General features: G+C 66.4%; 1 protein-coding gene and 1 long non-coding RNA gene across 11 annotated transcripts in view; one reads left to right on the top strand and one right to left on the bottom strand.

Moving 5' to 3' along the window:
* Gse1 (Gse1 coiled-coil protein) overlaps positions 1–24367 on the top strand; it is a 282134-nt gene that overhangs the window by 219110 nt on the left and 38657 nt on the right. For 2 of the 10 annotated variants that reach the window (XM_013362929.4, XM_021733374.3), the window contains exon 1: positions 19762–19903. The exons of 7 other annotated variants lie outside the window; for them this stretch is intronic. In XM_013362929.4, coding sequence (XP_013218383.1) covers positions 19897–19903 — 7 coding nt within the window. In that variant the 5' untranslated portion in view covers positions 19762–19896. Of the gene's footprint in view, positions 1–18264; positions 18285–19761; positions 19904–24367 lie in introns of those variants that run through there. One more of the 10 variants, XM_078032780.1, reaches the window with a different exon arrangement.
* LOC144370945 (uncharacterized) lies at positions 8041–23171 on the bottom strand. The gene is made up of 2 exons (XR_013431077.1): positions 22563–23171; positions 8041–8756 (listed from the first exon to the last, which is right to left on the bottom strand). It is a non-coding gene; the product is annotated as an uncharacterized LOC144370945 (long non-coding RNA).

A 24367-nucleotide genomic window follows, 5' to 3' on the forward strand; every position in this document is an offset into this window, starting at 1 on the left:
CTGTAAAGGTGAAGGAAGGAGAGGCCACCCCTCGGCTTTGGCGCCTGCCCGCACTCCTGCCGGGAGCAGGTGGACAGGGCCGGTTGGTGTGCATGGCCGGCGGAGCCAGGGTGGTGTCCTGGGGTCCTGAGGTCCGCCTGTTGGTCTCCCAGAGGCCTGGCGGGGGCTCCCTGCTGCCTGGGCCTCTGGCCACTGGGCCCACCCAGTTCCTGCAGTCACCCTCTTCTCCTGACCCTTTTGGTGGCCTCCTGTGTGGCAGCCCAGGTGGCATCTTTGAAGCGTCTGGAGGTCGGAGCTGCAGGGCTGCTGGAGCCGCCGAGGGCAGCGGGCAGCTTCTCCAGGACTGTCCCCGGGCGGCTGGTCCTAGGGGAGTCTTTCTGCCCAGGTGCTTCCCTCTGGCCACTTGTTGCCCTGACTCAGCCCAAGTCTAGAACCTTCTGATGCTACTGCTGGCCTTGGGGCCTTGGGCAAGGCTCTCCCCTTCCTTTAAAGCTGACGCAATGGTACTGGCCACGCCCTCCCTGGACGCAGGCAGGTGTGCTCTGGGCAGGTTTCTGACCCAGGTGGACCTCACTGTGCTTAGGGGTGCAGTGTGGGACTCTGGGGGAGCGTGGACCCCGAGCCAGAGCACCTGCGTGCCCTTCTGCCCCCGCTGCTGGCTGTGTGTGACCTTGTCAAGTGACTGCACCTCTCTGGGCCGCCTTCCCTGGCTTGTTCCGTGGGAGCAGAGGAGCCTGCGCTGTGGTGGGAGGGGCGCCTGCAGGGTGAACAGTAGTAGGTGGCTGTTAACTGTCACTAGTGGGTCCTCGGGTCACTGCAGCAGTGAGGGGGCGCCGAGGCCTGCAGGTTGGTGACTGGTTTCAGGTCAGATATCCTAGGAGGGGCCGGCCAGCTGGGCTCGGGCTTCAGCAGCAGGAATGCACGTGCCTTTGACGTCCTGGAGGCCGGGGTCCTCCAGCGAAGGAGCTGTCCAGGCTGGCCTCTCGACTGGCTGGCGGACACCTCTCTGGCTCCACTCCTTCCCGCGTGGCTGGCTGTGCCAGAGCTTCCCTTTTTCTAAGGACACGGGTCAGACCGGACCAGGGTCCCTGCCCAGCATGGCCTCACATGACTGGCCGCCTGGGCCATGACCCTCTTCTGAGGCAGTTGGGGAACATCACTGTGAACACAGAGGCTAGTCCAGCTGGTCACATTGTCACCGCCTGCGCTCAGGGGTCCTTCCCGTCCCCCAAAACAGGTGTGCGCCCTGGTGCATCCGAGGGAGGAGGGGTCCTGCCCGCCCCCCGCGCCCCCCCTCGCCCGCCTGGACGCCCAGGCTGTTCCCGGAGCACCCTCCCCTGGCCCTGCTGCCTGTGCGCTTCCAGGCTCCCGGGATGGATCCCCGCCCTCCTGGGAGCCGGGCCACACCAGCTGTCCCGCTGCCAGGCTGCGTGGGCAGAGTGCAGCTGCTCTGGAGGCCGCCCCCTGACGTCCCATATGGAACGCACCCAGCCCGGCCGCACACCTGCGCCCCCGGGCCCTTTCCACTCACCACGTCCCCAGGCCCCCTCAGCCCCCAGGCCTCAGGCGCCCCACCCGGGTGAGTGAGGGGCGGGAGGCCCGGCGGCCAGCGGCATGGCGAGTGCTTCCAGTGAACAGCGTGGGCAGGGCCCGGGGCGTCCCCTGCTGCCAGGCTCAGACCCCTGCTCTGTGGCACCGTGGAGTGACCCGGCCCGTGCTCCCTCCCCCGGGGCACACACCCTGCCCTGGGGTGTGAGTGTGTCCCGAGTGGTCAGTGAGAAGCCTGGGCCTGGGGCAGGAGGGACGGGCTGTCACCCCGGGACACTCTGGCCTGAGGAAGCCCGTCTCAGTGGCGTCTCGAGGGCTTGGCTGCAGGAAATGGAAAAAATAAATAAAGCAGCGGACGGACGGGGAAATAAAGGGGTGGCACCGCGGAGCCCGATTGCTGGCAGATGGGCTGGAGTCGGGAAGTGGAAACCCGGGCGGCGAGTTCGCCGTTTGCCAGGGTTGATTTCTTACCCCAAGGTAAAGCCCCCGGCCTCGCCGTGCCATCTGCGTGTCCATGAAGCCCACGGGGCAGACGGGTCGCCTGGTGGCCGGGCTGGAGACGGGGTGGGCCGCAGGGGCTGGGCTGTGCCCTGGCTCCGGACCTCCGGCCTCTATTGGCCCAGGCACCCTCCTGGGTGGGTGGGCTTCCCAGCCCTGTTCCCAGAGGCCGCCCTGAGTCCCTCAGGCCCTGCCGCCTCAGTCTGGCCATGCTGGCCACTCCTAACTGCTGTCTTCTCCCCCCGGGGACCGTCCTTTCTTGTCACCTGCGCCCTGTCCTCACCTCTATGGGGGGCACTGCCTCTGCCACTGCTGGCGTCTGTAGGCTGGGAGATCAATGGCTGTGGCCACCCTTTGGTGGCCAGAGACTTCGCTCTTGGCAGCTTGGCTCCTGGGGGAGTGCCCCCACCCCTGTTCCTAGGGGGCAGAGCAGAGGCACCCCAGCTTCTCAGAGCTCCGAGACCCTGCAGGACCCTGGGCCATCCTTCTGGCTTTAGAGGCCGGCCGTGGGGCTCCTCATGTCCCTGGACACGAGAGGACACAGCCGCTCCTGGATGGCCAGTCCTTCCACCTGCTGCCCCTGTGTCCCTCAGGGAGCTGGTGTCCCAGCTGGGGCCACTCGGCCGGCTGCCGGTCACCAGGGCAAGACAGTGTCTGACTGCTGGGGCCATCCCTGGTCAGTCTGTGCTGCCCTGTAACTCGCAGACACTGGCACCACCTGCCCTCCATGGCGGCGGTAAGGGCCCCTCCCGCGCCCCGCCAGCAGGCCAACCGGGACTTGGTTCCCTGGGCTGACGCCCGTGACCTCTGCTGGAGCAGGTTCCCTCGGGATAGTGCCGTGTCCCCCTCCGCAGCTGCGTGACCCTCCTGTCCACTCGGGCAGGCAGTGCTTTCTGGGCTGCCAGGCCTACGCCAGGGCCCCGGGGAGGTTGCACCCACCCCAGCACCACCCACCTCCCTGGCGCCTGCTGCCCGGACTTCAGGGGTGGGCACCCACTCAGCTTGAGGACGATGGGTCTGCAGAAGGCCGGGCACCTGGAGTGGGCAGGGCTCCCCTTGCCCTTCCCCACCCCCCACCCTGGGCGTCTCTGCCCCTCCACCCCCAGCTGAGGAACGTGAGATCACAGCTCCCCAGATATCTCGCTGGGGGCCTGGGTGTGAGTTTGGGAGACCCCGGATGCCCCCTGGGCATCTGCTGGGGCAGGGATTCTGGGGGTTCCCAGGTCGAGTAGGGACCTGGGAGCCGGTTTCTGGGTGGCCCACCATGCAGGCTGCTCAAGAGGCTGCGCCGGGCCGTGGACCCGACCCCTGGAGAGCCGACGCACCCTGGGCCACACCCGTGTGCCAGTGCCCTGGCACCTCCCGGCTCCCAAAGGCTGAGTCCTGGCCTCTCTTCTGCCGTTTTCTGAGGGGTCAGGTTCATGAACCGTGGCGTGGAGCGAGCGGGCCGTGCCCTCGTGACAGCGCGGGAGACTTCCTGCGCGTGTGAGTGTGCACATGTGTGCAGACGCCCAGTGCGTCTGGGAGACCCTGGGAGGGACGCAGGTCCCTCTGCCCTGCTGGGAAGGAGTGGCCTGGGGTGTCCGTGCTCAGAGCTTCGCCTCCCCAGCCGGGGCCCTCCCGGTCACCAGCCTCCGGGAACCCTGTGGACGGTGCCTGGCTGTGCGTGACAGCGTGCGTGAGGACCGGGTGTGGGCAGGTGTACTGCAGAGGGCCACAGCTGGTCCACAGGCCCCTTGCTGCTGACCCGGGAGGGCCCCGGCAGCCCCAGAGCTGGGTGGCAGGATCCTCAGCCGAGCCACAAGACAGACCCTCGTGCTGGTGACAGGACAGACCGGGCCTCTGTTCTTCCCAGTGCAGGAGGAAGGGACCTCGGGGCTGTGCCCGTGGAGCTGGGCCCGGGAGGTGCTGCAGGGGCCATCCAGAGCTGGGCCGTCCACCAGAAGGTTCAGGGTGGCGGGAGGAGATCTGCGCACCCGGCCGTGGCCTCCGGCTCCCCTGGCCGTGAGCACTCAGAGCGTGGAGCAAAGCCGTCCCAGGCCGACGGGGTGGACGCCCGTGTTGGCAGGCGTCCCGCATGGACTTCCTCCTGGAGCCTCTCAGGTCCCGATGCCTCCCCCGTGTCTGGGAGGACTCCCGAGGGTTCAGAGGTGGGCGGCAGGGCCTTTCTACGTGGTCCCTTCTTAGGCAGCTCCCAAAACATCACCCCAAAGAGCACAGCTCCCCGGGACCTTCCCCTGTGGGTCCTGAGGCCTCTCGCGGCCCGAGCTCGGCTCGGCAGGCTGCTCTGGGGGTGGGTGGAGCGGGGTGTCGGGGTGGCAGCCCTGCTGTGTGGAGCCGAGTGCCACTGGGCAGGTCGCAGACTCTGTTTCCCAGCCAGTGGGGGAGCAGTAGCACCCATGTCGCAGGGTTGGCAGGGGCTGGCCTGGCACAAGATGCCCAAGGCATGGGGGCAGCGTCTGTCTCTGGAAGCTTCTGCTACCGTGGGATCAGAGGAGGTGGCCCTGAGTGGTTTCCTGACACCCCCAGCCGCCTCTCCCAGCTTGGTCCCTGCTCCCTCTGCTCAGCCAGCCCCGGAGACCTGGGTCACCCCTTCTTGGGAGCTGGAGGGAAGCAGGAGTCTCCAGCCCCCGTTCCTCGGGAAGCTGTCCCAGGACCACAGTGGGTGAGGCTGGCTCACACTGTCTGTGCTCCTGGGACACCCGGGTGTCCTGGTCGGGGGGGGGGGGCCGTGCCGTGGCTGTCACCCACCTGAGCAGACCTGTTCCTGAGTGCCCGGCTGAGGCTGTGGCAGGGGGCAGCTGGCTGGGGGGACTGGCTCTGGCACCGACGCTCTTCCCCACCTCAGTGGGGATGGGGCTGGGGGCCACCCAGCTGCCTGGGACGAGAGGCCCCCGAGCCTTGGTGTCTAGTCTGTGAAGAGGGCTGCTGGTGGTGGCCCTGCCCAGGTAGAGAGAGGGTGCCTGTCACCTCACCAGTGCCAGGCTGGGCGGGCAGGGCAGTTCCTGGCTGGGCCTGCCCATGACCTTGGCCGCCGGCTCCAGCAGGGGCAGTGTGTCTCTCTGACCTGGGAGGTGCAGCCGTTCTCTGGGGCTCCCCGCAGCAGGCTGCCTTCGTCTCCCTGGCCTGGTGGCCTGGCGCCGCCTGTCAGGGCTGCCTGAGGCCAGGTTGGGGGAAGGCCCGCCCTGCACCCCCCTCGCACCACGCCCTGTGCCCTCCAGCCCTGGAGCCCCCAGCCCTGTGCCCCCCTCGCCTGCCCTGCGCCCCCCCCAGCCCTGCGCCCCCCCTCGCCCAGCCCTGCGCCCCCCTTGCCTGCCCTGTGTCCCCCCAGCCCTGTGCCCCCTTGCCCACCCTGCACCCCCCAGCCCTGTGCCCCCCCAGCCCTGCGCCCCCCCTCGCCGCCCTGTGCCCCCTCAGCCCTGTGCCCCCCTTGCCTGCCCTGTGCCCCCTCAGCCCTGCGCCCCCCTCGCCCGCCCTGCGCCCCCCTCGCCCAGCCCTGCCCCCCCAGCCCTGCGCCCCCGCCCAGCCCTGCCAGCACAGCCCGGGTGTCTAATCTCCAATTTTATTCGCTGGGCTCCAGCCCATTTGCATAATCCACACAGTCACCCTGGTTTTAATTGCCCACAACTCTGCAGAAAGATCATGTGGCTAAGTGGTAAATCATAATTAGATAAATAATTGGTTTGGCCACAGCAAGCTGCTTTTGTCACACCTGCCATCTGCTGGGCCCGGTTTTCTTCTGGCCAGAACAATGTGGTTCTGGTGACAGCGCGGCTGCTCCCACGCGGGCTGCGGGCTGAGCGAGGGGCTCGGCAGCGGAGCCTGGAAGCTTGCCCGCTGCCGGGGTCTCCCTCTCTGAGCAGGCGCACCCCGCACCCACCCTTCATCCCTGGTCCCCTAATGCTTCAGAGTGGCCAAGCTGACCCCTCTGCAGGCGGGGAGCAGAGTGGCTCCGAGTGGCCGGGAGGGGCCAGCAGGGCTGGGGGCTGGCAGGGCCTGGGGCAGGAGCAGGGCCAGGGCTGCTCCCTGGGGGCCGCGGGTCCAGCGAGCAGGGTTGGAGCCTGTGGGCCTCCCTGCGCCCGCGGTCAGCTCCTCCATCTGCTGTCCACCGAAGGCTCCTTTCTTCTCCAGCTCCAGGCCCATCTGTGAGCCCTGGAGTCTCCGGGGAAGCTGTGGGCCCGCCGGCTGGGCTGTCCTGGGGCTGCCGGCTGCTCTCATGGCTGGGGCCAGAGCCGTTTGCAGGTGCCTGTCCCCTCCCTCCCCATGGTCCAGACACACGCCCTCCTGCCTGCCGCCCAGTGGACGCCAGCCCACGTCACCTAACTCGCCGCCATAGGGTCAGGCCGGCCTGGTGAGGCAGGTTTCTCCACTGCTCCGAGGGTGTTGTGGGCTCATTAAGGAGATCAAAGCCCGGGGCAGCGAAGCCTGCGGGGGACAGGGAAGGGACGCAGGGCTCAGTACAGCTGGGGCTTGATGTTGCGGGGCACGGCTGCTAATTACGTCTGCTCCTGGGGTCAGCGCCGCCCAGGAGGCCCGGGAGGCGGCTCTGAGGCTGTGCCTGGGTGGGAGGAGGAAGCCTGGGGGCCTTGGAAAGAGGCAGGTGGGCGGAGAGAGGGCTGCTCTGGGCGCACAGACCCTGTTTGTGACTAGGGCATCTGCACTGCTGCCAGGGACAGATGGGCACAGAGGCCGTCGCCATGCCCACCAGCCCCTCGGCACTTCCCGTGCTCCCTGGAAGGCTTTCCGGGGCCTGTGGGCTGCTGGTGGTCCTCCACGACTCGTCCCTGCCACCATTTGCACCTAAGATGCCCACGAAGAGTCTGGGGCTTCACAGGCCTGCGGACTGCCACCAGAGAGCCCAAGTCCCCCACCGCTGAGACTGGGAGAGCTGGGCCAGGGAGCGGGGGGCCGGCTGGCTGAGAGCCCTGGTCACCGAGCCCGGTGTCTCCCTCCACGCCTGTTGGGAGAGCTCCGGGGCTTGGCCACCCATTCATCCTTCTCCATCCCTCCTTCCCTCCTTCCCTTTCTCCCTTCCTACCTCATCCATCCTTTGTCCCTTCCATGAACCCAGCCATCTGTCATTTGCCCACCTGTCCCCATCTGTCCTTCGTTTATCTACCCACCCATCCATCCACCCATCCACTCATCCATCCGTCTGTCCATCCATCCATCCATCTACTGCCCACTTATCCATCCACCCATCCACTCATCCATCCGTCTGTCCATCCATCCATCCATCCATCTACTGCCCACTTATCCATCCACCCATCCACTCATCCATCCGTCTGTCCATCCATCCATCCATCTACTGCCCACTTATCCATCCACCCATCCACTCATCCATCCGTCCGTCCACCCATCCATCCACATCCATCCATCGTCATTCCATCTGTCATCTACCCACCCACCCGTCCTTCTCTCCATCCCTGTCTGTCCATCACTATCCACCCGCCCGCCCGTGGGCTCTCCGTCGGCCGGGGGCCTGGTCTGAAGTGAGGTCTTTGCGCTGCAGGACTCCGCAGCTTGGCCCACTGCTGCACGTCTGTGGGAAGGTGGATGTCCCTCTTGAAGCTGGGTCCCCTTGGACCTGGGAGGGGGGCCTGCCAACCTTGCTGTGGACCCCTGAGCTGACTTGGGAAAGGAGGTCTCCTGGGGGAGGTTCTTGGCTTCTGGAGTGGCCCAAGGCCCGCTTTGCGGGACCCCCGGAGGACAGCTGGTCACCCCACTCCCCCTAGCGGACTGCTGAGTGCCCCCTGGTTTCACGGGCTCCGCCTCGCTCCTGCAGGAGGCCTGTGAGCCTCTCCCCAAATACCTCAAACTTGACCCAGAGTCACTGTCTTCTCATTGTCTTTCTTACTGTTTATCTTCACGCTAAGGATCGCACCCAGCGCCTCCCTCTGCTGGGCAGGTGCCTGCCAGCCCCAGCCCAGCCCAGGCAAGAGGATCGGGGAGATGCACAAAAATCTGTTCTTCAATTTACAACAGACTCCAACGGGACACTTCATTCCAGCTATAATTGGGAAAAGACGTCACAGCGGGGTCCTGATGTTTGAATAGGAGTGGGATCGACGTCCCCACCAGTTCAGGCACAGGATTTCCTGACTCACCTGGGGCCGGGCCTCCCGGCCACCACTCTCAGCTCCTCAGGTCCCTGCCCTGCTCTTTGATTCTGTCTGAAAGCCTGTCTTCCGCGCCGTCTCTGGCCTGCTTAGGCTGACTCGGGCTGCTTCTTGCCACCCTTGTGGCCGCCCCACCCGAGGATCTGTTTTTCTCTGTTCTAATGCTGCGTGGCCCCGGGTGGGTACCCGGATTCAGTCTTTAACCGGGTGGTGCACGTCTGAATCCCAGCGACTCAGGAGGCCGAGGCAGGAGGCTTACAAGTGCAGACTAAGCGTGGGCAGCTTATCGAGGCTCCGTCTCAAAGTAAAATAAAGGGGGCTGGGGAGTCAGCTCAGTGGGGGCAGCCTGGGTTCAGTGTCCAGTACTGGGACGTTAAAAGATTAGTAAGAGTCAAATAAAATGAAAACTAAAGATCCGCATCTCCACACTGGCCACGTTTCAAGGGCGTTGGTGGCCCCGTGTCTGGTAGCTGTGGGCCGGTGCAGGTGGACTGTCCTTGGGCTGCAGGAAGCCTGTAGGCCCAGCACCATGCTGAGCTTGCTCCCGGGGGCTCTTGAATGACCAGGGGATAGGCCACCTTCTGGATTCTCCTAAGGAAGACGAACATGGGTCAGATTTGAATTTTCATCCCGTCTGTCTTGCTGTGTTTCGTAGGTTTGATCACTTAACCTCTCTGACCTGCAGAGGTGGGATTTGGGGACACTTGGAAGAGGTGCCCTGTGTTTTGGGATGGCAGAGTGGGGGGCAGGACAGAGCATGTGGGCAGCGCTGCTCCGGGCCGTGATGGTGCTTGTTAAAAGCGTGAAGCCTGCAGCGCGCGCGTGCTTAGAGGTGGATTCCTCCAGAGTGGACGGTGGGCAGCTTCAGGGCACGTTGAGTCCAGCTGCCAAGCAGCCCGCAGGGAGGGGAGCCCCTTCCTGCCTCTGCTCGCTCTCCCGGGGCCGGGCTTCCTCTGCTTTTTCTCATCCCAGAAGGAGGGTTGGGCGAGATGACTGGGGGGTGGGGGCAGGGGCCTCTGCTGGCCGCCCAGGGAGCTGGTCCACCCGCCCACGTCGTCTGGCCTGCGCTGTCCACCAGCTTCTGCCTGCAGGGATCGGTGCGCCCAAGAAGCAGCCCACTTCCAAACAGCTGGGCGGGGACAGCTGAGCCCCTTTGTCTGGACACCAGCCCCCCAACATCATGGGGAGCAAAGGCCAGGGGATGGCCCCTGGATGGGCACTTAGGGGCACCCAGGCTGGGCCCACACGGTGTCTGTCCCCTAGACCACACCTGCAGACCTCGCTTACCTGTGGCCTGTGACCCCGGGGGCAGTGGGCAGTGAGCTCTGCTCACCGGGTGGTCTGGCAGCTCCAGGGGCCGCCCACGCCGCCCTCCCCCGACCCCTGAATTATTTTCTCGGATGTTGCGAATTAAATCTCCCTGTAACCCCAGCAGACGTCTTTGGGCATCTCCGGTGACAGGAGTTGTTAAATGAGTGGCGTGGACCACGCTGGGGACCCAGTTCTCTCTGAATGCAATTCCCTCCAGCTACCAGGAGCTTCCTGGAGGAGTCGGGAAATAATAAACCCGCGTCTCGCGTCCAGCTTCACCCTGCGCCTGGGGTCTTCGGGGAGGAGAGGAAAGCTGAAATGGATATTTAAGAGGGTCGTGCCACAGGCCGGGTGGCACCGAGCAGTGTGGTGGGCCCGCCTAGTTAGAGGTGGGGACCGTGACTCATTGCTGGGGTCCAGCCGGCCAGTACTTGAGGTGTGAAGCCTGGGGACCTGGGTCACCTGCGGCCACCAGCCTCTTGCGCTCGCCTCCTGGGAGGAGTGGGAGAGGGACTTGGCAAGGCCCGCCTTCCTCCTCCTGTCACCTCTCCTGAGATCCCCGTCTGTGTGGCACTGTCACCTTAGGGACAGATGAGGTCATACTCCCAGCCGTGGGCACAGCTCTGAGGCTCCTGCTGCACACGCCTCCTGGTTCTCTCGGGGAGGCCGGGTCATCCTCAGGTGTGTCCAGCACAGCCTTCCAGCGGGGTGCGGCCTGCAGGGACCAGGGCCCCTCTTCAGGCCCACCCGGGACGGGACGGCTCCTGGGTTATTAATGGGAGAGCTCAGGCAGGGCAGGGCGTGGGGACTTTCCCGAGGCCACAGAGCCACTTGCTGGCTGAGCCAGGAGTACTCCCGAGCCGGGCTGGGCAGTCCTGAGCCTGGACTGCCAGGCAGCCGGGTCTGGGCAGAGGGGCAGAGCGAGCGGGGTCCCCGGGGGAGGGGCCGGGAGCCACCTCGTCCTGGTGCTGAAGGCCAGGCCCAGGGCTGTCTCCAGGGCCCATGAGAACTGCCCTGAACTCGGGGTGAGGCTGGTGCCAGCGTGGCCTCCCCTGCGGCGGCGGCCACCACACTGGACCTGCCTGGGCCTTGGAGAGGACCGGCCTCCCGCAGCCGCACGTCTGCGACCCCAGGCTGAGCCCCTTGTCCAGCTGTGTCTATCTTGGGCACACAGCATCCATCACTGGTGGGGATTTGTGTCCGGGACGGGAAGGCCGACCCCCGGGGGTCAGCACACAAGGCAGGAAGTGAGAAGGCCAAGGTGGGTCAGAGCGGCCCCCTGGGGCGCCTCCCCGAGGAGTGGGAGAGAGAGGGCGAACCAGAGGGCACGGGCGGGACTGGGGGGGGGGGGCAGCAGCACTGTCCCCTCGGCACGGCAAGGAGAGACGCTGCCCGAGAGGGCGAAGGACTGCAGGGGCGCGAGGCCAGGCTGGCAGGGTGAAGGACGGTGGGTCACAGGTAAAGGTGGAGGAGCCCGTGGGGAACTGTCCCCAGCAGCTGGTGCCGTGAGGCTGCCCAAGAGCAGGGTGGCCGGGCTGGAGGTCTGCAGCCACTGTGGCCCCGGAGATGGAGGCCGAAGCCGTGTGGGGTCCACTCTGACGTCACCTGGGACTGGGGACACCGGGCTCTGACGGGGTCGGGCATGCAGAGCAGCCTTTGGGCGGGGCCAGCAGGTGGGCCAGGGGTTTCACAGAGGCCGGGCCCAGGCTTGGACGGCCGTGGAGGCTTCTCCCTGGGAAAAAGTGGAGTCCAGGCCCTCGGGGAGCTGAGGCTGGGGGCGAGGGAGAGCCGGGCCTGCACGCGACCTCCTTGGCCTCCCCGGGGCCAGCGGCCTCAGAGGAACCCTGGCAACTGCCCAAAGCCCCGGCCCAGCCCTTCCAAGGGTGAGCCATTTCTTTTCACCTCAATTTGTGACCAAATCATAAAGGTGAAAACCCAAGAGCCAGAGCCGAGCCACGTGGCCGAGCTGGAGGGCCAGGGTCAACGTGGCCAGGGCCTCCACCGTGTTCCACGGGGCCCACCTCCTGCAGGGGTGGCCAGGCAGGGGTGGCCAGGCAGGGGAGGTGGCTCCTCGGGACACCAGGGCGTCTGTGTGGCTTGTGGAGTCTGCAAGCACAGAGGCAGCTGGGGTCTGAGGGCTCAAGTGACAGTGTGGGACTTGGTGACGGATGATGAGTCCAGGTCTGTCGGGAGCAGGGGCACAGGTGGGTGGAGAGCGCAGCTCCAGGGTAGGGCTCCCCTGGCCTGGGGCCCAGCCCCATGGTCCTAGGCCTGCGGTGGGGGCCGCTCTGCCCTGGGGTGGCACTGGGGATCGAAGCCACCCCTGGCAGGAGCGGAACCGTGGGCAGACCCGCAGGCTGCCCTCCGCCGTTGGCGCTGGTCACGTGCCAACGAGCCGCGAAGCTTGGGGCCGGGAGCCCTGAAGTAGACTCTGGGATCCCTTCTTTGGGGGCTGTGAATGGGGACAGGGGGGCCACTCTCCTGTCGTCAGCAGGCCTTCCTGCCCCAGGTCTGTGCTGGGCCTCGGGGACGCGCCGGCTCAACGTCCAGCCTGTTCCAAAGTCCCGCGTCAGCAGAGTCAGACCGCGTGTGGCCCCTGTCTCTGCGGTGCCCTGGCAGGGTCTTGGACGTAGTGTCCTTTCTCTGAGCCTGTGGACAGAGCAGGGCCAGCTGGCCCCACTGCACAGAGCAGGGGCGCCCTGAGGAGCTCGCGGTCCAGCGGGCGTCCAGGCTGCTAAGGTGGAGCGTGGCCGGTGGCAGATGTGCCCTTCTGGGGGGGTCCTCGCCTCCCCCCAGAACTGGCCTCTGGGCAGGGTCCAGGCTGAGGCGTCCCTGCTGCCTGGAGACCCCCTGCAGACCTGGCTCCCCTGTGCCCCCGGCCTGTCCAGGGTCACAGCTGGCCGCTCTCCAGTGCGTGGCCAGGTGGCAGGAGCTGCTTGGCAGCCTGCAGGGGGACAGGGGCACATTTAGGGTCTCCACCTCCCCCTCAGAGCCCCAGGCAGCGAGGCCCGCCCTCCCCTGAAGGAGCTATGGGTGGGCTGAGGGCCGCCTGCTCCTGGGGTCCAGTGGGAAGGGGACACTGTGACCCTCCAGCTTGAGGGCTCAGTGTGCGCCTCCCAACCTGCCAGCTGGTCTGCGGTCTGTGTCCACGCCAGGGGCGAGGCAGCAGGAGGACCGGCTGGAAGCTCAGGGAGCCTGGGTGTGGCAGCTTCCTGTGCCCTGCCCGCTGTGCCAAGGGCCAGGAGCGCGGGGTGACAGGGAGTTCCCAGGATATGCTGCCCTTGGGGTGCTGGTGGGGTCCTGGAAACCACCAGCCTGCCCCGTCTGCCTCTCAGGCACAGGCAGGGGCTTGCAGGGAGGGGTTTTGAAGTTTTGAAGTCCTGATAACGTGCAGTTCACCGGTGACATTCAGCACAGTCGCAGTGTGGAGCCACCACCTCTGTCTGGGTCCAGAACATCCCGTCCCCAGGAAACCTGTCCCCTGGAGCATGCTGTCTCCGCCCCGCCCCAGCCTGTTCCAGCGTCCCCTGTCAGCAGAGTCAGGCTGCATGTGGCCCTCCTGGCCCGTGTGGAGCCCGCGTCCGGCCTGGCCTGGCCTCTCTCGAGTTTGCAGATGCGTCCGGATTGCATCTTCTTTTCAGGGCTTAGTAATGCTCCGTGAGTAGAGAGGAGGCGCGTTCTTGAGCCCACTCCTCCGCTGACCGACCCCTAGGAGGCGGTCACCTTCCAGCTGCTGTCTGGACGCCACGCCTGTTGGTCTGCTGGGGCTTTGCGCAGGCCGTGGCTGAGTGTTTCTTCAGATGGACAGAGGCGTTGTGTCCACCTGACCATCCTCTGAGGCACAGGTGGGCTGGGTGGCACCAAGGAGGACGGCCTGACCAGGTGCTGCCAGTATTCTAACAGTGACAGACGCCAGGGACCCTGCTGCGGCCTGTGGGACCCGAGCCCGCGTGGGGCTGTGCCCTCCCCAGTCACACTGATTCTGGACGCCCGGGGAACAGGGGAGGGGAGAGACGTCCATTGCCCTTGATGCTGACATGGCCTCCGGTGACGGCCTCCCTGCCATCTGGCCTGGCACCCAGGAGCCCTTCCTCATAAAACCCTTCCGTTTCCTCCTCCCTCCAAGCTGAGGCCATCCCGCGGCCCAGCTGCGTCCAGGGCGCCGGGCGTGACACTTCCCACTTTACTGGCTTGTCTGGCCCGCAGGCAGATGAGGGCAGGGTGGTGCTCCTGTAGGGGACAGCTGGAGGACCTGGGGTGGCCGGGTGCACACAGGCCCTGCAGGTGCCCGCCAGGGCTTCCCAGGAGTTTTAAAAAATCTGCCTTTTGGGGCTGGGGACGAGGCTCAGCGGTGAAGCGCCTGCTTATGAGCTCCATCCCCAGCTCCACAAGAATCCCGAGGAGAAATCAGTGTGAGCCTGGGATGCCCACTGAGAGCCCAGTGGGGGGTGGCGACCGCTGGGGGCAAGCCTAGGGGGACATGGAGACCGTTTAGTAACCAGAGAGGGTAGCCTGGGGCGGGGGAGAGAGGCGCCTGGGCCTTTGGCGTCCTCAAAGGCCCTGCTGGGACATCCGCAGCCCGGAGCCGACGTGGCTGGGAAGAGGCGCAGTCTGCTCCGGCCGACGACCTTGGGGGTGGGTTTTGTTTAATGATGTGGCTGAAAGTGACACCTGGTGCCCGTCAATTTGGGGTCTACCGCTGTTCTGGGGCCCTCTCCTCATCCTGCCCAGGAGTGTCTCCGCTCTGTCCTCCTGTCGGGCACCCACTCCACGCAGGCGTCAGGGAGAGACGGTGCAGGGGAAAGCCTATCAGGTGGGGCCACTGGGGACACCTCCCTCTGGGCTTTCCGTCCCAGTGTTGACAGGAGGAAGATCTGCAGGCTCCTCCCCCGCGTGAAGACCTGGCATGTGGAACCCTGTCCCCACCTGGCAGCCCTGGGAATGCGGTGGGGGGCTCCTGGCTCTGAATGTGGCCGGCAGGTGCCACCCACAGCTGCGGGAGCAGCAGGCAGGGCTGCGGGCTGCCCAGGAGGAGCCCGGGAGCCCCAGGGCCAGAGGCTCATCTTCTGGGGGTCTAGGACCCATTCGGAAGCCCCGTGGACTGAAGGGCTTCTCAGGGCTTCAGAGGCCCTCCAGGGTCTGAACTTGACCAAGGCCCCGAGCCAGGCTCCTGGTGAGGGACTCGTGTCCCAAAATACTGGCAGGGGCCTGGGGGGCAGGAATTGTTGGTGACAGCAGGTCCGGAACTGCCAGCCCCAGGCCTCTCCCCAGATTCACGGCCCCCTGGAGGGTCTGAGCCTGCCCCCAACCCACCCTTTCCCTCCCTCGGCCTGGCCCAGCCATATAAAGTTTAAAGGTTTTAAATGCAAATATTTCTCTTTTATAGATGCCAGCTGTCTCCAGAGAGCCCACTGCTCCCCGCTCCACTTTATTGTCCAATTAGCTTCCCGTATCTGGGTCCTGGAGGCTGCGGAGGGGGCCAGGCCCGTTCCCATCCCCAGCTGGAGGCTGCACCCTGCGTGGCTGTCTGGGGTGGGTGGGGACCCAGGTCACACAGTAGAGGGGCCGGGCCCTTTCAGATCTCCAGGTTCCCGCGAGAGGCGGGAGCGGGGGCCGTTGGTGGCAGGGGTGTTCTTCTCTTATTTGGAGAAATAAAAGCCGCAGCCCCACACACTGGCTCCCTTCTTCCCCCTCGAGTGCCCCCTCCCCGCCCGCCTTCCAGCCGTGCGCGCCGCGTCCCCATTCACCGGGGCTCGGCGGCGCTCACAAAGCGAGGCAATTAGAATTGAAAATCTATGCAAAACAGCTGTTAACTGTTTGTCAAGGAGCGCAGCTGCGTGCGGGCCGAGGGAGCGGGCACTGAAAGGGCAGGAAGTGCCAGGGCGGCCCAGGGTGAAGAGGAAACCCCTGACCTCGCCGAGGGGACTGCAGGCCACGACCCTCACTTGCTCCCCTGGGCGACCTCGCTACCGGCGGGCGGCGGAGAGCTGCCTGGGGTGGGTGGGTGCACCCCGGCCTCCCCGCAGGGGCAGGTTCTCTTGTCCCTCTGGGCAGGTCTGAGTCAAGTCCAGCAGAGAGCTGGCCTGGGGGCTGTCGCTGCCCTCCAGGGACCCTGCCTGGCCGCAGCTCCACCAAGCACAGTGTGCGTCCAGGAGCTGGGCCCAGGCGCTCCTCCCCAGACCCGAGGGAGGCCAGGCGGAGCTGTGGGTACAGCCTTCCTGTTCTCTGAGGCCGGCTCTGTGAGATCGCTGGGAGTGGGACCTGCCCAGAGAGGCGGGTTCCAGAGGCGGGAGGGGAAGCCTTCTTGGAAGAGATAAGATCTAAGCCAGGCTTTGAAACATGGGGAGGACTTGACCCGCGATGGCCCGCAGGGAAGAGCAAATGGAGTCGGCAAACGGAGCCGGCAGCGCGGGCGTGGCCGGCGGGCGGGACAGAGATAGCCGGACCTCCAGCCCCTGCCCCTCAGGCTTCCTACCCCCTGGACGCTCCCCAGGGGTGGGAGGCTGGGGTGGGTGACTCAGGCCGTCTAGCTCTGGGCAGCCAACAGGCCCTTCCCGGCCTCCGGACCCTGGGGTTTTCGGGTGCAGGACAGAAGTGTGGACCTCGAGCTTGAGGCGGGAGCCCCCCTGCAGGACAGTCTTCCTCAGTAAAGAGTGACCAGGCAGGTGGCTGCCGAGAAAGGCTGCCAGGTACTGCAGCGGGGCTGGGGCTGGCTGTGTTTGGATTTCTGAGCCCCAGGCAAGTTAATTAACCTCCCCCCTCCCTCCCCCCCCTGTGATGGAGGTCACCACCTGCCGGGCGGAGGGCCCTGAGCCTCGAGCAGCCCCGCACTTGTCAGGTGCTGCCCAGTGACACAGGTGATCCTCACTCCTGCCCACCCCGCGCTGCCCGGGCGAGGCCAGGTGATGGGGAGTGCAGGTGTCCCCCGTGGGCCAGGAGCAACTGGTGGGGTGCAGATTTAGGTTGCATGTCATCCTGCTGTGACCCTGGAGAAGGAGGAGCCACATGGACTGGGAGCACAGGACCCCTTGCCTGGTGTCCAGGGCCACCCTAGACCAGGGCTGCACCTCTGTCCAGACTTGGAGGTGGTGACTGTTGAAGGCAGTGCCCACCCACCTGGGCACCTGGCCTGGCCCCGGTAGGTGCCCAGGCAGTAGGGGTGATGGTCTAGAGCGTCCACCTGCCTTCTCACGTTCCCAGTGCCCCCACCCCACCTGCCTACCCTGGGCCTCTCTGAGCGACTTACTGGTGGGTGTGGGATTCTCAGTCCCTTTCTCTGGGAAGTCTTAGGAGCAGCCTGGGGCTGGTGCGTGGAGTGAATGAAGGCCAGCCAGCCATCTTGGGCTGAGGCAGCCTCCTTCAGGCCTGCCTGGGGCCTCTGTGACCCAGCCCTCCACTTCCGGCACCTGGGAGTCCTTAAGGTAGTTCAGGTTGACTTGTTTATAGAGCCTGAGGCCTGCAGATTCCTGGGGGTGGGTCCACCCAGTATCACTGAAGCAGGTGGACCTCAGGCAAGGGCTGGAGCCCCCTTTCCTCCTCTGGGAGGCCCAGTGTGGCTACGGGACTCTGGGAGGAGCCAGGCGTCCTGCTCTGCGCGTGTCCCCTGTTCCTGGACTGTTCCTGGCTCCTGGCTCTTCCACCGCCTGTCCTTTTCCGCCAGGTTTCCAGGCAGATGGGAATGCTGGGAGGAGGTCCAGGGAGGGAGTGCTTGGCCCAGGAATGGTCTGGGAGGAGGAGCTGCTCTGGGGGGAATGGAGGGTATCCATGTGGGTCCAGGGTCAAGCCTGAACCTTGTTAGCAAGGGTGGGGTGTTAGCAAGGGGCGCCTGGCTACCAGAGAGCACTTCCAAAAGTCAGAGGCTCTGCACTCAGATTACTAATTTCCTCCAGCCAGGGACACTGACAGTGAGTGTCATCCATCTCCCAGTGCTAGCCAGCCTGGTGGCCAGAGCGTTTTTTTTCCCTGACCAGGCTGCACATAGCCGGCGCGCTGCTGCCCCCCAGTGGTTGTGGGGTGTATGGAAGCTCTTCCCCCCACGGCCGGCCAGAGGACAGACTCCAGGTGTGAGTCCGCTTGGGGGCAGGGCTCTCGGGTTCACCTTTGTGCACTGTGACCCGAGCGCTTATTGACCTCAGCTTCCTCAGTGAAACCAGTACAAGACCACCCCTCTCACAATCAGTGAAGCCAGATATACGTGGGAAGGAGCAGACAGCCCTCAAAATAAGCCAGGTGACACCTCTCGGGTCACCCACAAATTCTTATGGTTGGCTGGCCTGGTCCTGTTCAAACAGGTGGAAAAGCTCGGCCTCCACCCGCCCCTTGCCCCAGGGCCTCCCCAGGGGAGAGGGAAACCGACGGTAGCGTGCGGGCGAGATTTGGAGGTAGGGCCCCGGTGTGGTTACCCGGGGAACCTGGCTGGGAGGCGCCTCCCGCCCAGGTGCGAGATGTTCATTTGCATGTTCTTCCCCTCCCCCCGCAGCCTGCAATCCAGGTGGGAAAGGGGCTGAGCCCGCCGGGAGGCGGTTTTGTTTTTACACTGGGGGCCCGAGGTCGGGTGCCCTCCCGACGTCCCCGCCCTCCCCTCCCCCCGCGCGTGACTCCGGCGGGGGTGGAGGCGCCCCCCACCTTCCGCGGCCGCCGGGCGTCGGGTGCACGGTCCGGCCAGTGCGGGACACAAATTTCTGGAGGCCGCGCCACCGAGTGGTGCGTAAATTAAAGCGTGGGCCGCGGCCGCCCGCGGAGGGTCACCGCGGGGAGCAGCGGATCGTGGGCCGGGGGCGGCCCTCCCGCGCGAGGCCAGGGCCGCAGGTAGGAGCCAGTAACGGCGCGACCCGGCCAGGCCGGCGCGTTTCCCTTTTCGTTGGCGGTCGGACTCGGGCCTTGTGCAAGGCGGGGGCCCGCTCGCGGCCCCCGCCCCCGAGGGCACGGGCTGGTCCTGCGCCCCTCCGGCGCAGGCCCCGAGCGCTCCCCGCCCGCCAGCGTCGCCGGGAACAGATGGACGGGGGTGGCAGCGCCCCGCGCGCTCCCGCCGCAGCCCCGGCCGGCTCGGGAGGGAGGGAGGGAGGGAGGCGGCGGCCGGCGGCCGGCGCGCGCCTGCCGAGCACTGCGCGGGCATGTCCCGGGGCAGGTTTGGGGCTGGCAGCCGCGCGCGCTTGGCACCGAGGCGGAAAGTTGAAACCCGCAGCGCGGCTGGGCCGCCCCCGGGGGTGCTGTTCGCCCTGGGGCTTCCTAGTACGAAGGCGGCGTTCGAGGGCCGGAGCGAGGCCGGGGGACCCCCAGGGCCGGAGCCCCCTCCGACCTGCGCTTCCGGGGGAGGGGTGCTGGGGGCGGAGCGGGGGGAGGGAGGCTGGGCCCGCAGTCCCTCTCCGCGCCGCCCGTGGGTGCCCAGGAATTTCAGGACGCTCCCTGAGTCATCCCAGTCAAGTGCCTGGGTGAGGTAGGGTGGGGGGTGCCAGGAATGGGGAGGTGCTGCGCTGGGGCCGGTGGCGCGGCGGATCGTGCCAGTTTCTGGAGGCGGGTGGCCTCGCCTCATGACCGCAACCCCAGCTACTTAATGATCCCCCTGGCGCAGCGGCGCCTCCGCAGACACTGCAGCTTCTGGGACGAAGGTTCTTTAAAGAACCTCCGCGCCCCCAAGTTATTACAACGGTAGGAGCTTTCCAGAACTTCGGGCTGAGGCAGAGGCACAAATTGCCCGAGTTCTAAGCATCCGGTCTTTTACGTTGGCATCTTAAGGTTAGGCGTTTTGGGGACTTGGGGAGGTTTAACACAGCGTCATTTGCTGCCCACCCCCTACACACACTAGCGCCAAGGACGTTGTCCTCCAAAAAGCCCCGGAACGCAGTTTAGCCGTCTGCGCGTCACCGGTGCTGGCAGCAGCCAGGCCCGGTTGTAGGCTGCGGGAAGCCGTTTGGAGGAGAGGACAGGCTCTGCTCTCGTGCGGGCCTGCTGGAAGCAACTGCGCCCTACTCATGGGAGTCCACTGACCAGTCCGCGGCCCCGGAGCAGTCCAGCCTGGGGATTCGAGGGACCGCGGGGGTGGCGCCCCCCAGCGAGCTCGGGGCTCACCTGGCCGCCGGGCGGGGGAGGGGCATGTGGCCGCGCGGGGTGCTCCCGGGCGCCCGTCGGTGCGCGCGTGCGTGTGCGCTTGCGGCTGAAACCCGACACCTCCCGCTGGCTGAGGTCAGGGAGCCGGGAGCGAGCCAGTGGCTCGGGAGTGGGCGGCGTTGCGCTTGGGTGTGTCCTCAGCGGCGGCGACAGCAGCAGGTGTTTCTTGGCCGGGGCCCCGGAAGCTCCACCTCCCCAGCGGGCCCGAGCTGCCGCCGCCGCGCAGCCCCGGGTGAGATAAGCAGTTTAGACAAACACTCGGCGACGGTGGCTCCAGCATGTGTCGGGCGAGGCGGAGCTGCGGCGCCCTGGCATGAAAGGTGAGCGCGCCGCAGGGGGCAGGGGTCCCGCGCCCGCCCGACTCCCCTCCAAGTTCGCGGGTTCCGCGGGGGCGGCCGCCAACGGCTCCCGGGCAACTTCCCCCGAGTGCGAGCCGCGATAAGAGCCGGGAGGGCGGGCGGCCGATCAGAGGCCGCCCTCCCCCGCCCGCGGGGTAGCCCTGGCGGCCGGGCTCCGGGGGGACGGCGGCCGCGTTGGGCGAGGGGCGCGTGAGGGCGCGCGGCGGGCGCCCCGGAACGGGGAGGAAAACTTTGGGCGGCCGTGCGCCCCCGCGCAGGTGCGGGCGGGGGGGCGGCGGCGCGCGTCCAGCTCCCTTCCCCGCCCCCACCCCGGTGTGGGAGGCCGCGCGAGGGCGGGACCGGGGCTGACCCCCGCGCCCTGCGTCCCAGCGAAGGGCGCGCCCCTCCCCCCCGAAGATGGCTGCCCGGCTCGGAGGTGGGAGGGCGATGGCACATCCGCCGCCCCCCGCCCGCGCTGCCCTTTTCCCTCCCCGGCCCTTCCTGCTCCGCCTGGATGCGCCTCCCCGCCCCCGCCTCCCGGCCGGCGGCCGCGCTGACGGCGGCGAGTGGCCCGCCCGAGTGGAGCCGATTCAATTATATTGCAGCACCAGAGACACCTCCTCGCCGGCCGCCCGCCTCTCCAGCAGGCTAATTAAATTCCCTCGGTGGAGGCGGAGCGGGACTGGGCTCGCCCTCCCCGCGCCGCCCACCCCTGCTCCCCGCCTCCCTCGCGAGCGCCGGGTGGGGGCGAGGGGCGCCTGCCCGCGGCGTTGTCGACCCGGCCGGGCAGTGGGGGCAGTGCCCGTGCTGGGGGCGGCCTGGCCCGGAGGCCGGAGCTCCGCGCCCCCTCGCACGTGGTGGGGCTGAGCGCCGCTTTTGAGCTCTGAGGGCTGTGTGCCCGGCGGGGGAAGCACCTGCTGGCCCCCGGCTGAGTGGCGGATGCCAGCCCCCGTGGAGTCGGTTTGGCTCCTGCAGGCCAGCCTTTGTCTCAAGGCGCGTTTAAAACACGAAAACCTCCCTAACTCCTGTGGGGTCTTATCTGGCGCCTGAGGGGTAGGGGCCACACAGGTTGGGGTTTGGAAACAAAAAGCAGGACCACCAAATGAAGGGGAAAAAGGACCCCTTTGTAAAAGGGGCTGGGACAAAGGGCGCTCCGGGAGGGAGCATCCCGCCTAAGCCGATTTCCAGATTTCCTGGAGACTGGGGACAAAGGGGCGGGCTGTCCCCCTGGTGGGCTGCCCAGAGTCTTAGGAGAGATGGGGGACCCCCCAGGTAAGCAGCTTGCCCTGGGCCTCTCCGTGTTACTTAGACTTGGGGTACTTAAGTGTGGCTCACCCTGTGTTTATGGCTGCCCCCACCCGCAGGGAGGAGGATCCTGAGGTAGGGCTGCCTCTGACTCAGCCGGCCAGCCGCAGGTGAGAGGCCCAGGGCGCAGGCTCCAACTGGCAGCGTGTGTCATCCCAGCTGCCGGCTGTGCGGGCGTGACGCCCGCCAGGTAGGCTAGGAACGCTCTTGCTCCACGGGCCTTGCTGTGCAGGACAGCTTGGTCCCCAACTCCCCAGAGGCTTGCCCGGCCCACCCTGGAGGGAGCCCTGATGGCTGGGTACAAGGTTGGCTTTTGTCATTCAGCCTGGCAGTGGGACAGACACTGAGGCGAGGGGGGACGTGGGGGAAGCTGGAGCCAGCCCCGGTTTGACACTTGACTTCTCTTTCCTCCAGTCTGGGTGCTGGAGTGAGCAGCCAGCTTGGGACGAAGGGTCAGCCCCGCCCTGGGAAGGAGTGGAGGCCCAGCCTGCTCCAGGCACTGTCCTGTCTGTGGGCGGAGCTCTGACAACAAGGAAGGCCAGCTGGTTATCTTGTGCAGTGTGGGCCCTGCCTGGTGGGGACAGCCTGTAGGGTTCTGGCTGGTTGAGTTGAATAGATCCTCTCCCTTGGTATTTGGACATTTCTGAGCACCCGACCTTCTCGGGCCCTAGTAACTACCACTTGGGGTTTAGCCTAGTGGTTCAGAGCTTCCTGGGGGATTCTAAGGTGCAGAAGGGATCTGGGTTTACTGCTGTCACAATGAGCAAGGAAAGGCTCCAAGAAGTCTGGGCTGGCACAGGGTTCCCAGCAGGAAGCCTCCAGTGGCCTAGGAGCTGCCCCTCTGGCAGGCCTCTGGCTGCAAGTAACTTCCCTGTCTCTGGAGGAAGCAGACTCATGAGCACTTTGTGGTTTCAGAGCAGAAGGGGGCCCTGCTCAGCTTAGCATCTCTGCCCAGAGGAAGGAGAGCAGGGCAGGCACAGCGCCACTCTGTGGCAGATGCAGGGCCTGCGCCTCCCGGTGGCCCAGGAGTCACTCCCCTCCACCCACCAGACAGGTGCTGCCTGGTCCTTAGCTGAGGAAGGGGAGGCTGTGGGCTGCAGCCCCTTGCTGAGAGCGGCTGCTGTTGCCTTCTCTTCCAGAAAAGCACAGGTGAGCCAGACCTGGCTGCCACCTCTTCTCTTGCCCCCAGGAACTCGCAGGGGCTTGTGGAGTCAGCGCGCAAGGCCGGTTTTCCTGGCCCCGGCAGGAGCCTTGGAATTCCCAGCCTGGCTTCCTCCAGGTCCAAAGCCTGCCTGCCGAGGCTGGACGGGAGCCCTCTGGGTAGCATGTTAATTACCTGCGCTGTGGAAACTGCAGCGTCCTTTGAAACCACAGAGCTCCGAGGCTGCCTCCTCTTCCCCCCAGTCCTCGCCAGGAGAGCTGGTTTCAGCCTGCAGAGATCCCTGTTTCAGGTGACAGCGCAGCCTGGTGACTGCTGCAGGCCAACTGTCTTGCTTTAATTCCTGCCCCCATGGAGTCTCAGATCTCGGCGGCCTGGCCAAGTGCAGCAGGGCTGTGAGCTGCTGGCTTCAGTTCCCCTCGCTGGCCTTTCTTCCCCGCTCAGGCCACAGCCTGGGAGGGGACGTTTCTGAGTGTTCCTGTCAATGAGGATTTATTGAGCGCCTCCTCTGAACCCAGCCGAGTGCTCGCGGCCGGGAGGTGCAGACAGATAAAACAGGACCTCGTCCAAGGCAGCCGCGCTCGCCTGCCAAGACGCGCACTCGGGGGCCTTTTAATCTCACTTCTGCAGCCGCCTCCCCCGCAGCCGCCTCCCGCGCCCTCCGGTCCAGCAGCCAGAACCACACAGGGCTGCTGCCCTGTCTGCCTGACCCTCGCCCTGGAAGTCAAGTCGGCTCCAGGCCCTCGGCTCCTCCTGCCCTGGCACCCCCGTGCTCACCCCCCAGGATAGGACCGTGAGAGCCTCTGTCCCCGAGGCCAGGCCCCAGGGAAGGGCTGCAGATAAAGGGGCAGCCCTGGAGCTGGCCTCTGGGTCTGCCCTGTCTTCCAAGCAGTTAAGCAAAGGAGCAGACAGGCCGAGCTTGAGCCTTGGGGGGCCCCAGGGGCTGGGGGTTTCTGGTGAAGACACCAGCCTGGCTGTCCCTCTGGACCTGGTGGGGCCTGGGCGTCTGTCTAGCCCCGGGGCCTTCTGTTGTGGAAGAAGTGGGTCCGGAGTTCCTCATCCTGGGGAAGGTGACCCAGAGGCCAGAGACTGCCCGTCTCCAGAACCGGGTGGAAAGGGACTCCACGTGGACGTCCTCGGGGCTGGGTGCCTCTCTCTGGCTCCTGGAGACCCCGCGAGGGCACTGGGTGGGACGGGCAGGCGGCTCTCCCCTGGCCCAGGTGCTTGGAGCACCTTCCGAGTGGGCTTCCTGGGGGGCATGTTTGGGGGGTGGGGTCTGAGGCCAGTCCTCCGGCTGGAGCCCTAACTTCCTGGGAGTTGAGCGGCTTCCTGGCGTGGGGGCCACTTGTGGGTCTCCCCCAGGTCCTTCCTAGCCGTGAAGTGGGCTCCCTGTCCCTGCAAGGACACGCACCAAAAGCAGGTGATGGGGCCTGCCGCTGTGGCCCGGCCCCAGGGAGCTCATCTGCTGTTCCTGGGTGCTGCCCTCGACTTGCGTGGCCTGGGCCACTTGGGGACCCTGGCTGTCTCACTTGCGGGACAGGAGCAACCCAGGTTGCCTGTGTCCTCAGACGGAGGGTCAGTGCTCGTAGGTCACCGGGGCAGCGGCATTCCTGGCGATGTCGTCAACGGTCCAGAGGCTCTGTCCACACCCCAGGCCCCACGCCAGGCAAAGTGGGGCTGAGGGTGGCCCGAAGGCCAAGTCAGTCCCTTCAGATCCCCTTGTGGCCAGGGTCAACACCAGACGCGTTGTTCAGGCCCCCTCCCCACCCCAGACCTCCCGGGGTCCCGTGCGCCGGCAGGCCGCTGCCCTTTGGGGGACTGAATTGGACTTGGGGCCTGCATGCAGAGGTGCTGCAGCCATGGCCTGCCCTCCCCTCCCCAGCGCTGCCCTGTCCTCCCCCAGCCCTGCCCTGCCCTCCCCAGCCCTGCCCTGCCCTCCCCCAGCCCTGCCCTGCCCTCCCCCAGCCCTGCCCTCTTGCACT

This window comes from Ictidomys tridecemlineatus, chromosome 15, assembly GCF_052094955.1.
Source record: "Ictidomys tridecemlineatus isolate mIctTri1 chromosome 15, mIctTri1.hap1, whole genome shotgun sequence".
In the NCBI taxonomy this organism is placed as follows: Eukaryota; Metazoa; Chordata; class Mammalia; order Rodentia; family Sciuridae; genus Ictidomys; species Ictidomys tridecemlineatus.